The sequence below is a fragment of the Perognathus longimembris genome, chromosome 11 (genome assembly GCF_023159225.1).
Source record: "Perognathus longimembris pacificus isolate PPM17 chromosome 11, ASM2315922v1, whole genome shotgun sequence".
Taxonomy (NCBI): Eukaryota; Metazoa; Chordata; class Mammalia; order Rodentia; family Heteromyidae; genus Perognathus; species Perognathus longimembris.
This window is the reverse complement of record NC_063171.1, coordinates 40,702,215-40,715,488: the sequence shown is the minus strand read 5'-3', so window position 1 is coordinate 40,715,488 and position 13,274 is coordinate 40,702,215. Positions and strand designations below refer to the sequence as shown.

Here is a 13,274-nt window from a genome sequence, read left to right as displayed (position 1 = left end):
TTAGGAGTAAGGGTTATATTCTGAAGTCTTTGATACATTGTTGTATAATGAGGAAACAGAAAAGCCAAGCTATTGTATGTGTGCTTTTCTCAGCTTACCTTGGCTCCAGTGTATTTTCAGGCTTATATGCAGTCCCCACTCCACCCTCTTCCTTCCTGCTGTTTTCTCCTTTGAGGTGTTTAGCTACACAGTTGTCTCCTCCTCTGTCCTCCCTGCTTCTCCCCACGTCCCCAGCCTGGTCTCTGTGCTTTGGAAGGGGTCGTTAAACAGATCACAGGACCGGAGGGACCCAGAGCCAATACCTTTCGCAGACTCGGACGGTCCAGGCAGCAATGATCCACAGCGAGATGCTGAACACCAGCAACACAGTGCCAGGGCAGATGGTCATGAGGGTCTTCATGACGAAGCGGGTATTGAAGTTGATCTTGTTGAGGGCCCCGATGCTACGCGAGGAGGCATCGGTGAAGAGCTTACTGTGCAACAACATCACCCGGGCGATCAGGTACAGGCGCAGGAACATGGGGATGGACAGGATAATGTCCACGTCGGCCTCGGCCCGCGATGGAGTGTAGGAGAAGGCCAGGCGTGCTGTCCAGAAGAACTTGTACTCTCCAGGAATGGGGTGGATGGCACACACCAGCATCTCCAGGCTGATGTACAGGATGCGCTCGTAGGTCATGGCTATCCGCCAGTCATCTGCACCATTGTCGATCACAAAGAGCTGGTGGAAACAGAGAGCCTGTTAGCATGACCGGCACCGAGGGAGGAGGGGGGAGAGGGAGGGGTCACAGACCACTGGGCTTTGGTCAGCCTGACCACCTGACGGTCCTTGTTAGGGGCGTGGATTAGCCCTGGATGAGGAGTTAGGAGACCTGAATTCGGGTCCAGCTGGAGGTATTGGCTAAGACATGCTATCCTTTGGGCCTCAATTGGAGGGCCAAATTCCTGGGGCCCAGGAAGTTATTTCTTGGGACACTGTGATTTATAATAAATAATCCAGCTGATCTTCATCCCAGTTTAGGCAAGAAATTACTAAAACCCCAGAAATATGACTAAGGATGCAGTTCAGTTTACAGCTCTTCTCGAGTATGTACAAGGCCTTGGGTTTAATCTCTAGCACTTAAGGAACAAACAAAACCATGAATCTCCAGAGTGCTGAGTCTTAAATGCCTCTGTGCTGGCTGCTGGCTGGGGACCCCTGCACAGCCTCAGGAGGGGAGCCGGAGGCCAGGAGAAGCAACCTTCAGCTTCACTGGGGCACCTCCTGGGCAGGGAAAAGGGGCTGGAGGCTGAGTTGATCAGCAGTGTCCAATGATTTGATCGTGTGTGCCAACACACAGGGCAGAGTTAGAGCTCACAGAGCACTGAACAGAGGGAAGATGCCTCACTGGAGAGGGCAGGCAAGCTCTTCTCCCTTCCCACCGAGCTGTGAATCCTTTGTAAAAATCCTTACAACAAACAAGTAAATGTGGTTCCTTGAACTATGAAACCTGCTCCAGAAAATTCATCCAATCCAAGGGTGAGGTTGTGGGCTGAGGATTCAATCTGCCCAAGGGAATCCAAGATGAAAGGTCCTTCACTTTGCACCCCCCAAACACTCCCCCCTCCCCACATGGCTTTCTTAAACTAATTAGATCTCGAGGCTCTGGGTTTACTTCTTCTGGGGCTTGAACTCAGGGCCTGGGTGCTGTCCCTGAACTTTTGCTCAAGGCCAATGCTCTACCACTTGAGCCACAGCTCCTCTTCCAGCTTTTTTTTTTTTTTCCTGTGGGTTGGGTGGAGGGGAGGTAGTTAATTGGAGGTAAGAGTTTCATGGACTTTCCTGCCCAAGCAGGAACTGTGGTCCTCAGATCTCAGCCTCCATATGCCCAGCTCTAATTCTTCTGTTTTGAAGCGAGTCATCAAGCTCCCCTCTCTCTCTCTCCTCCACTGCCTTCTCCACTAGTCATTACCAGGCTACCTGAAGACCCAGGACATGGCCTGTGCTGTGGCCCACCTCTGAGGATAAAACAAGAGCCACTGAGAAATCTGTCACATCTAACAAATTCGAGGCAAAGCAGCTGAGTCACATGATGTGGACAGGGAGGGGGGTCTCTGTGCCTTTAGTGTCGTCCTATGATGTTTATGTTAGAACTTAACTTGCAAGTACAAGTTCCAGGTATCTCAGCAGGCCACTGAGAAGCTGGTGGAAAGGACTGAGGAAATGGAGGCGGTGCCATGCAGGAGGTCTCCAATCTTGCTGAGCCTCAGTTTCCCTTCTTCCTGCCCTATGTCATACAGATCCCTAATGGGTGTAAAATGATGGAAGACCATAAACTGTAAGAGATCATTCATTCATTCATTCATTCATTCAACATACATGTTAAAGGATGGCTATTGCAGGGTGCTAAAATTCAGGGTAGAACAAAACAGCTATGAGGCAGGGCCTCAGAATGAGAGCCCACCATGAGAGTAACTAGATGAAGGCCAGCCTCACCAGAGATCCAATTCAAAGGTATTCTCCCAGCCAGCCACAGTGGGTTACTTCTGTAATCCCAATTACTTAGGAAGTAGAGCTCAGGAGGATCTCAGTTCAAAGTCAGTTCAGGAAAAAGTGAGACACCCATCTTAATAAACAAGGTAGGATTGGTGGTTCACACTTGTAATCCTAGGTACTCAGGAAACATAGGTAGAAGAATGGTCTGATGCTATCCCTAGGCAAAACTGAAAGACTCCATCCAAAATAAATAAAGACATAAAGCCAAAAAGGACTGCAGATATGGTTCAAATGGTAAAGTGCCTGTCTTACAAGTGCAAAGACCTCAGTTCAAACCTGAATACCACCAAAAAAGAGAGAGAGGGGCTGGGAACATGGCCTAGTGGCGAGAGTGCTTGACTTGTATACATGAAGCCCTGGGTTCAATTCCCCAGCACCACATATATAGAAAACAGCCCGAAGTGGCTCTGTGGCTTGTGGCAGAGTGCTAGCCTTGAGCAAAAAGAAGTCAGGGACAGTGCTCAGGCCCTGAGTCCAAGGCCCAGGACTGGCAAAAAAAAAATTATTAAAAAAAAAGAAAGAAAGTGGAAAGGTTCCAGCCTAGGACCAGGTGAGATGCCCCCCTCCTTCTCCAGTTGAGTTCTGCTTTTTCCAGACATGGGTTCCCCCATCAATTAGGGGGGTAAAAAACCTTTGGGGTCCCTCAGCTCCTACCTGACAGGCCAAACCATGACAACCTACTTGGCCAAACTCTTCAAATACAAAATTAAAACCATCTACCCTATAATAACGAATCACATCCAGTTACTATAGTAACTGGGTTCACTCTGGGCAGGAACTGAAGCAGCCAGTAACAGATCCCTTTGATTGTTTGATGGGGATTGGGATTGTACACCGTCCAAATTGAAGGGTAGGGAACTCAGCATCGCTGCCCAGCTTGACAGACAGGATGGAGCTGGTCCCAGGGGTGGTGTTCCCACCCACCTCTCAGGTACCTCGCTTGTTTGAGTGCCTTGTTGCAGGGCTGGCCTCCAAGGGCATACAAGGTAATTGATTTGGAGGCCAGCAAGGTAGATGGAGTCTCTCAGTATCCACCAAGTGATCTCCAGCCACTCACCTCATGAGACTTTTCTGAGCCCATTTCTCCATCTCTGTCATGGGAATATTGACCTTGACCATACCTACCTATCTCCTAGGATTAGTATTAGGATCTGGAATAAAGATAGTAAGTAGGCCTACTTACTACTTACTGCTAACTACTCTCTAAATGTGAAGGATTATGAAATTGACCAGTCTGGGGCTCATTTAGAAGTCAGCTAGGACAACAGAGCAAGGAAAGAAAAGGAAGGGGAGGGAGGAAAGAGAAGAGGAAGTCCCAAAGGGCCATTCAATATCAAATACACTGTCCAGATGCTGCTCAAATGCTTGAAAATTCCAAAGTTAATTTGAAACCAGGCTCTTGAGTAGCACTAGCCCAGGGGTATCAGGGAGAGAGTACATGTGGCTCCAAAAGGGACTCCTTTCCCCCCAGAGTTTGGTCTTCATCACCCCACCAGCATTCTGGAATAGCCTCACTGTTTATTTCTGACAGATTTTGGAAAAGTACTGAGGTGACATGGACAGAGAACATGATGTGAGGCACAAAGCACCAAGGGGCCCTCCGGGGAGAAGTGTCAGAGGCCTAAGGCCAAGGCTGATGAATGAGTATTCTGACCTGGCCTGGGCTTTGACCTTGGCCCCCCAGCTTCCCTGTATGGGAACTCCAAAGTAGGACATCCTCCCTCCAAGGTGCTGAGTCTTTCTGCCTCCTCAGCCTGAACTGGTGATTTCACTCACATAGAGTAGGGCCAGTCTGAAGCTGTGAGGCTCCAGGACCATGACCTGTGGGCTTCTGAAAGCCCTGCTCGTTCCTCAGATAATGCCCTGTACAGCGATGCCTGCAGACTGCATCCATCTGCTTCTTCATGCAGGATTCTGAGAGTCTTAGGGTTTCGGCATGATAATATACTCCCAAGAGCTCTGGAAGGGAGGCTTTACACAACAGAGTGATCCCAAATTTGCCATTAAGAGTTTGTAATTAGAAGAAAAAGAGAACCAACTGGATTTGGCTCAGCTCAAGTAAACAAAATAATCAGTAAGAACCAACTAGGTTAGGATGGTGCGAAGACGTAAGAACCAGTGAAAACACGTCCCATGGGTCCGCCTGCAATTTCAGGGGGCTCAGACAGGCAGCATGAGAGCCCACACCAGAAAGCTTCTTGGACAAGATGGGGTTTTAGCAGCAGCAGCAGCAGCAGCACCTAGATAGGTATCCTCACACCTGGCATGCAGCTCAAAAACAAGGCCACTGATTCTTCCTACCGTGTACTTGCTTCTATGCACATGCCACAGTGCCTTTCCATACAGCAAGAGGCACAGTCTTGGCCTAAACTTGGCCATGTGCTTGACTGTGGCCAATAGCATGGTAGAAAATGTAATACAGCAAAAGGCAGGGGAAATGTCAGTGCCCCAGGATTGACTGTAGACATGGCCTTCTCATCTCTATTCCTCCAGCCCAACTAGCAGTGAACACTAGCTGCAAAGCATTTGAGTGAGGCCACAGAAGCTCCCTGTGGAGGGGACCAACAGAACCACCACCAGGCTGACCCCAGACTAAGTTGCCTACCTGCCAAATTGAGAGCTAAATGATTGTTGTTTAAAACTAAAAACAATTTAGGAGCTCGGTTATGCAATGACATTGATATGTATCAATACTAACTCCCATGCTTAGCATGTACCTTGGAAGCATTGAGCAATTTGCCTGCCATGCCCCACATATTCCTTGTAGATTCTCCTGCTACAGCCTCTAGAAGGAACACTGCTTACCCTCCACTTCCTACTGCACACAGACATCAGACTGCACAGTCTTTCTTCACTAACTGGGTGACTGGACAGTAAGAGGTATGGCCAAGGGTCACTCAAGCCTCCTTTACCCCAATCCCCAACCCTTAGGTACATCATTTCAGATATCAGAAAGTAACTCAAAGCATTAAAAATGCATTTTGTCACTGGGAGCTGATGGCTCATGCCTGTAATCCTAACTACTCAGGTGGCCAAGATCTGAGGGTCACACAGTTCAAAGCCAGCCCAGGCAAGAAAGTCCATGAGACTCTTCACTTCCACTAACTACCCCAAAAGCCAGAATGGAGCTGTGGCTCAAGTGATAGAACACTAACCTTAAGCTGATAATAGGGCTCAGGAACAGCACCAAGGCCCTGAGTTCAAGCTGTAACACCAAAAACAAACAAACAAAAAGTATTTTGCCAAAGGTTTAGTTCTTTTGCATACAGTATTTTCCAGAAAAGAAGTTTAATAGACTGAATCAAAGAATGAAAGCAAAATAGAGTTTATGGGGGCAAGGGGGCCACGTGGGAGTCTAGGAACAGAAAATCTTGCTACAAACTTGGGGAGTAAATTGACTAGCTAGCAAAGAGGTCAATATGGACATTCCATCTCTGAATGGCCATTGCGGGCAGCAAAGAAAGTAATTTCAGTGACTTTGGGGTTCTCTGGAAACTCTTGAGCTTGTGCTATGTCACACAGAATCCTCATAAGCTCTGAGTTCAAGGCCACACTGAACCCCTTCCCTTCCATGGCTGCTCACTTCCTCTGCAGGGCAGAGTGATGACATGGCCGGATCATGGAAGCAGCTCTGAGGAGCCATCTGGTCACCCTGGCACGGGAATCTCAATCGGCATCTCTGGATCCTGCCTTGTGGTAGCTGAAGAGCCCCACACAAGCTGTCCTGACGGTGGGACCAGGAGTCTGTTTGGGGGCCCCCAGTGTCTGTGACAGCCACACCCTCAGTGGGGAGGGTACTCAGGAAGCCTTGCCTGCTGCTTGGGGGTTGGTTTTTGTTTCCTTTTGTTTTGATTTTTTTTTTTCCACAGTAAGTATGGAGTTGTTTCTGTGGACTCACTAGATCCCTTCTATTGGATTTGGAAAGCCTTGAGGCCTTTTGGTTCTCTATTTAAGCAACACCTCTTAATAAAGTGTTCTCGGCCATCGGGGGAGATACAGCTTAGATATTTTTCCAACCAACCCGAAAAACTTTCATTCTTGGTGCAACTATAAATTTTTCTAAATTAAAGGAAGAAAAATGGAGGGGGGAGAGGACAACTTTTGTGTTCTCTACTGTTCCCTTTCTGTGGATGAAAACCTTCAGGGAAATTTTCCATCATTTAAAAAACAACAACAACAGGTGTGGTGGGCGGTGGGGGGGGGCGAAACAAAGCCAAAAAGAAAAAAATTACAGATTTTCTAAAAATCTAGACTTTTCTTAAAATATGTTAATATATATGTTACATAGACAAATAAATTTAAACTCCCTGGAGCATATATTGTGCATGTATACCATTACTATGGATGTTACCATGGAAACAACATCAAAAGTTTTGTAATATCTAATTAGGTTTCTCTGAGGATAAGAGCTGATTGCCAATGATGAAATGAACTTTGGGTTTGTAGTGATAGTGAACATAAAATTTCCAGTAAGCAAAAGTGCTCTGTGGACCTAGATGAAGAAAGAGAAGATGGGAAAGAAGGAGGGGGGAAAAAAGGAAGGTAGGAAAAGGTAGCTCTAAGAAACTACCAAGTTAGTAGGGCTCATAAGAAAAGTTCCTAAGATTCCACCATCAGCAAGACTCTTAGAGGGCTGGGACCCATGCTTGCCAGCTCTGTGTCTTTCTAAGGAGAAATTGTCCCAGTCTGACACTAACAAGGCAGGTGGCCATGTTTTATGTCTCACAGTGGCTTTTTGGCCTGGCCAAGCCATGACAGAGTTCACTGATAATCTCTTGCCAGGCACATGACAACCTTGAGAACTTTTTTTTTTTTTTTTGCCAGTCCTGGGGCTTGAACTCGTTCAAGGGGCTTGGGCTCTGTCCCTGAACCTCTTTGTGCTCAAGGCTAGTGTTCTACCACTTGAGCCACAACACCACTTCTAGCATTTTCTGAGTAGATTATTGGAGATAAGAGTCTCATGGACTTTTCTGCGCAGGCTGGCTTCAAAGCACAATCCTCAGATCTCAACCTCCCGAGTAGCTAGGATGACAGGCGTGAGCCACTGGCACCTGGCCTTGGGAATTTTTTTTTTTTTGCCAGTCCTGGGGCTTGGACTCAGGGCCTGAGCACTGTCCCTGGCTTCTTTTTGCTCAAGGCTAGCACTCTGGCACTTGAGCCACAGCGCCACTTCTGGCCATTTTCTGTATATGTGGTGTTGAGGAATTGAACCCGGGGCCTCATGTATACGAGGCAAGCACTCTTGCCACTAGGCCATATCCCCAGCCCCCTCCTTGGGAAATTTTAAGCCTAAAGTTTAGTTAAGACCAACAGAGACCCCGTGGTGACCATAAATCACTTCTCCTGTCCTCAGTTCTTAGAGAATAAAAACCAAGCTACAGAGCTTAAAGCTGTATTTTTCTCACTTAGCAGGAATTTCTCTCTCCCTGACCATGCCACTACTGGGGACACAATACTTTGCCTGCAGCCGTCTCCTGTGGCAAGCCTCTCTCCTTCTCTGGACCCAGATTCCTCATCTAAAAACATATGTGGTTTTCCATTTTCTTCTAGTTATGGAGCTATTTCTTCTGATGAGATATTTCATAGAATCCCAATATGGGAAATAGACAACTAACTAACTCAGCTTTGAGGTGGAAAGGATAGTGGGCAACATTCAATACCAACTCACTCACCTTAAGTAGGTGATAGATAGGTCTCAGAAGCAAGGGGTTTGAGGTCTAGTTAAAGACTGCTCGCTACTCAGGCTTAGAGTTCACTCTAACCGATTTGTTTGTTCATTCATTTATTCAGTGTGAGTCCGTTCCAAATTTATGACCATCCCATGCAGCCCCAGAACATATAGATCAAGCTTTACCCCACAAAACATGAAGCTCAGTGGAGGAAAATAAATAATCAACCATCTTAAATCATTTCATTTCAGTGCTGGGAAGAGTATAAAATAGGGTGAAGAAAAGGAGAGAAATCTGGGTAGAGACAGTGTTCTCTTCCCCCAGTAGCTAGGACAAGGCTGTCTAAGGAAGGGGCCTTCGAGTGAAAGGCGGGCCTTGCAAAGGTGTGCATTACAGGCAGAGTGGCCGCCTGTGAAAAAGGCCCATGGCAAGAGGGAGCTTGGGGAGTTTGAGAGAAGAAAGGAAGCAACAAGAGAAATCAGTGAGGAATGACACCAGATGAGACCGAGAACGTAGCAGGGCCCAGATTGCTGACACCCTGGAGGCCAAGGAAGGAGTTGTCCTGCAGGACAAGGAGACCCCAGGCCCACCTGGCATGGCCATGCACACTGTCTGAGGACAGACTGCCCTCAGGTCCAGCATAGGCCTGTATTAGTCTGTGAAGTCTATTGCAACAGAATACCGTAGACTAGGTGACTTATGTAACAGAAAGGAATTTTCTCACCATTCTGGAGGCTGCAAGTCTGAGGCCAGAGGTTCAGTATGGTTAGGTTCTGGTGAAAGCTCTCTACCTGGTTTGTAGATAGCTGCCTTCCTGCTGTGTCCTCATATGGTGAGCACATGAACACACACACATGCACACACACACAGACACACACACACACACACACACATACACACACACACACTGGGGGAGTTCCCTGGTAGAGGAGGGAACATAGAAGGCCTGTGGAACCATTTGGTTCATGATGGGGCAGAGGCATATGCTTTTCATTGGCCTGCCCACAGTCATCTACATATATAGATCATTTTGTATGGCCCTCAAATGATTTTAAAAATATCCAAATGTCCCTTGGCAGGTGAAAAGGTTTCCCACTCCTGTAATAAGGCCACTGTCATGAATTTATTTGAGCTTTACTCCCTCCTAAAGGACCTTGTCTTCTGGTGCAGTCACATCAGCAGCAAAAGCCTCAACCTAAGAATTGGAAGGAACACAGTTCAGTTCCTAGATGTGCCATCACATGCCAAAATCACTCCAAAGCCAGACTACATACCAGGCTACGTGGTTTTGCCCATATATTCCCTCATCTCACAGCTTCACAAGGAAATAATCGTATGCTCACTTTGCAGAGGAAAAACTAAAACCCAGAGAGGTAGACTCAGTAACCCAGGGCCTGCCACATTCCATGGGACCCAAGTCCCATTCCTTATCACCTTCCAGCTTGCTAAGAAGGGTCCTCCATGTTGAGAAGTAGGCAGTGTGAACTTAACTTTGTTCTATTCTTAAAACACACACACACACACACACACACACACACACACACACACACACACACCCTAAACTAAACATTACTCTTTGAATGTTCATTCTCAGAGGAATCATCGCTGCTAAAGAATCAATACACAACTGAAATGGGCTGGGGTCACATTCCCAGCGTCTGTACCACTCTGGGGAACTCAGGCTGAAATTAGCCATCTGAATTGGCCTCTGTGGAGCTAAGACAATTGCTTTCATTTCCACAGATAGCATATCCACATATCCTCTTCCCCTTGCCTTCGCATCCCCCGCACCCCCAGCGAGTCGATCTCTATGGAGATCTGGTGGTGGTATCCTTATCAGCAAAGAGACCATCTCAATTTAGGAGCCCACCTACATACCCGAGCACCTACACACCTAGGCATGATTGCTGATGAAGAAGGTTCGGCTTGAGCAAAGTTAGGTAGCATCAAGGGAGCCAACACCAGGCTTAATTTACCAGCTTTAAGAAGTGAGCAGGAACACTGAAGGCAGGGGACCATGAGCTGTGGGATCAGAAGTGTGGTGGCTCAGAGGCACTTTGGTCTTTTCATTTGCAGATGCTGACCACCCGCAGGAGACAAGAATGGTTGTGTGCAAAATCCAATGTTATCTTGTATAGTGTGCCACTACAACATCATGGCTCCCTCTTGCTCCGCGTAGATAGACAAGCTGGCTAACCTGGAGTCCTTGGTCATAGGGTCTTCTGGGGAGTGAAGGCAAGAGGAGGGGACTCAGTGTCTAAAGAGATCACTAAGTGCCCAATGGAGGCAAATTCGTAAGAAACAGGAGCTTGGCATCAGAGGAGCCGCCAAGAGAGAAAAAGAAGTTTCCCCAAATCCCCAGAGACCTCTGCAAAGACACCCAGGGTCCTCATTGTGTAAGGATGGGGGTTTTGTCCCAATCCTATTTGAATCAGTAAGGCCATAGTGATCCCAGCCAGCCTGTGGGTTACAGCTCCCACCCCATCAACTTCCAGCTACTGTAATGAATGCCGTAAAACACAAAGCATACTATGTTCTTTCCGCCCTTAGAACTTTTCCATGGTAACCCAGGGTATTGTGGATGGAGACCAGCCTCCTCATGGCACTTGGCCAAAAGGGTCCTTCCCACCTGACCCCAGCAGGATCCATCCTCATCATCCACCCGTGCACCTAGTGTCTTATTCCAGCTAAGCCAAGTTTCCCATTGCCGCCCAGCTGGGGTCCTTTCTCTGCTTCCTTACCACACAACTCCCTCCCCACCCCACAGGCCCACATGGAAGGGACCTCCCTCCCAGTCTTCACTGGCCTCCCTCCTACTCCAGGTAGGACTAAAGTCCCTTCCTCGGAGACTCTCCAGTCTGTGTTCCCTACGGTACAGAGCTAATCCTCAAATTGCAGCTAAGGAAGGATGGCCAGAGGGTTTGGGAGCACTGGCCCTAATTACAGATAGAGGAGTGACTGTCTCCATTGATAGAGACAATGGACACCACGTGGTGCAACCTCACTGGGCACCAGGCCCCGTGCCAGGTACTTGATGGACATTGTCTTGTTTAGTCCTGAATGGGGCTCTAGGATGGTGCTGTTCCCACATGCAGAACAGAAGAGAGACTCAGAAAAATCAGGTCATTTACTAAATTATAGTTAATAAGGATAGACTTAGCATGAAAGCCAGAGTATTTTCTTAAGTCCAGTTTATTGTAAGTCTCCTTTTCCAACTCTGGGGTCCCAGCCCCAGGCTGTGCTAGGGGAATTTGGTGATCGTCAGATATTTCCTAATCTTAAGCCAAGTTAGCAGGTATCTCTGTTTCTCTGCCAAGGTGGTTCTAGGGTGGCTGATGTTAGTTTGTGGTTCTGGGGATTAAACCTAGGACCTCATATATGCTAGGCCAACACTTCTGCTGAGCTAAATCCCCAGCCCAGGGCAGTGGAAATTTGTGAGCACTCTCAATATCTGGAGTAGGAGGAATTATTTTCTCAACAGGAAGCATCTAGGTTCCATGTAGTTTGGGCACACGAAGGGATCCTGGTGAAGGTTAGGGATGGGAGGGAAGGGATGGGTAACCATGCCATCACCAGGGCTGGACTGCTGCGCCCCAGGGCCCCATGTCAGTTATCACTCCAACCTGTTTACTGCTCTGGGAAAGACTCTTCAACCTTGGCTCAGAAATGTGTGTCCACAACTAAAAATCAAGAAGAGGGTTGCATCTTTGAACCAGCCAGGGGAGCTGAAGAATGGAGGTCAAGACCAGGAGAGAGGGGTGGGTGGTCATGGGTGTAGAGTTAGATTCTCAGCCTGAACCCACACATTGACCAAAACGTTCTTATACTCATCCTCAAGGACCCCTGGGATATTACCGGGGGTGGGGGTGGGGATGTCTTTTTATGACCTCCCTTATGGAGGGGGCGTCAAATGGATTCCAAGTATTCTAAGAGTTTCTGCTTGTTAATTTTTTTTCTTTTTAATTAGCATATAATGCTGGAACATGTTTATGGAGTACAAGGTGATACTTTAATGCCTGTATATAATTTAATATATCTATATGTACTTGTCAAATCAGCGTACTTAGCATTTTCATCTCCTTGCCATTTCTTTATGTTTAGAGTCCTTGAGTGTCTCTCTTCCGGATTTTCCTAGAATCTATACTAGGTTAGTATGAGCTACGGTCGTGAGCTATGGTCACACCTCACCATGCTGTAGGACATCCGAACTTATTCCTCCCATCTAGTTGTAATTTGGTTAAATTAACCCTTTTAGGCTTTATAAAACATCCCCATAAGGAAAGCAGTGGTATTGTCCCTAGTCAGCAAATGAGCCAGTTTCCCCAAGACTTCATTGCAAGGAATGGTGGGGACAAGATTCAAACCAGAGTCACCCACTCCTCCGTTACATACCTACGTTCAGCCAAAACTTCCCTGTGGAACTTCATCTGAGCCACTGGCATGCAAGCCCCGTCACTCAGGGTGCCCTGCCGCCTGCCTGTCAGCACCTCGCTGACACTGGGCTCCCAGAGGACAGACCGCGTCCTCTGTCATAGTGCCAGGCACGGGGCTCAGGAAACACAGGATGCCCCAAAGGATACAGAAATAGTTCAAGGCTTCAAAACTATTTTGATGTGACGGCAAAGAAAAATATTTTAATGGTTCACCATTTCCCTAGTCTTTTGCAATACATGCACAAGATAACGAAATCAAAGGTAAAATCTTTAAAATAGTGTTTTTAAAAAATGCTGAAAGCTGGATGCCAGTAATACTAGTTACTCAGGAGGCTGAGATCTGAGGATTGTGGTTCAAAGCCAGCAAGGGCAGACAAATCCATGAAACTCTTATTTCCAATTAAATACCAAAAAAAAAAAAAAAAGCCAGAAGTGACTCCAGTATGGCTCAAGTGGGAAAGCACCAGCCTTGAGCTGAGAAAGAGCTATAGGAGCATGTGAGGCACTGAGTTCAAGCCCCAGTACCAGTACACACACACACACACACACACACACACACACTAAAACAATATAAAACTGCCAGAAAAGACCCAAATGCACATCAATAGGGACATGATTAAATTCTTGTACTCATAC

The 13,274-nt window shown here is 47.2% G+C and overlaps 1 protein-coding gene across 2 annotated transcripts in view; it reads right to left on the bottom strand.

Moving 5' to 3' along the window:
* Positions 1-13,274, bottom strand: part of Kcnn3 (potassium calcium-activated channel subfamily N member 3) — a 158,424-nt gene that overhangs the window by 64,964 nt on the left and 80,186 nt on the right. Inside the window, exons 1-2 of one of the 2 annotated variants that reach the window (XM_048357330.1) lie at positions 4,191-4,236; positions 303-721 (exon numbers count right to left, since the gene is read on the bottom strand). In XM_048357330.1, the coding sequence (XP_048213287.1) occupies positions 303-679 (377 nt within the window). In that variant the 5' untranslated portion in view covers positions 680-721; positions 4,191-4,236. Of the gene's footprint in view, positions 1-302; positions 722-4,190; positions 4,237-13,274 lie in introns of those variants that run through there. The other variant, XM_048357329.1, reaches the window with a different exon arrangement.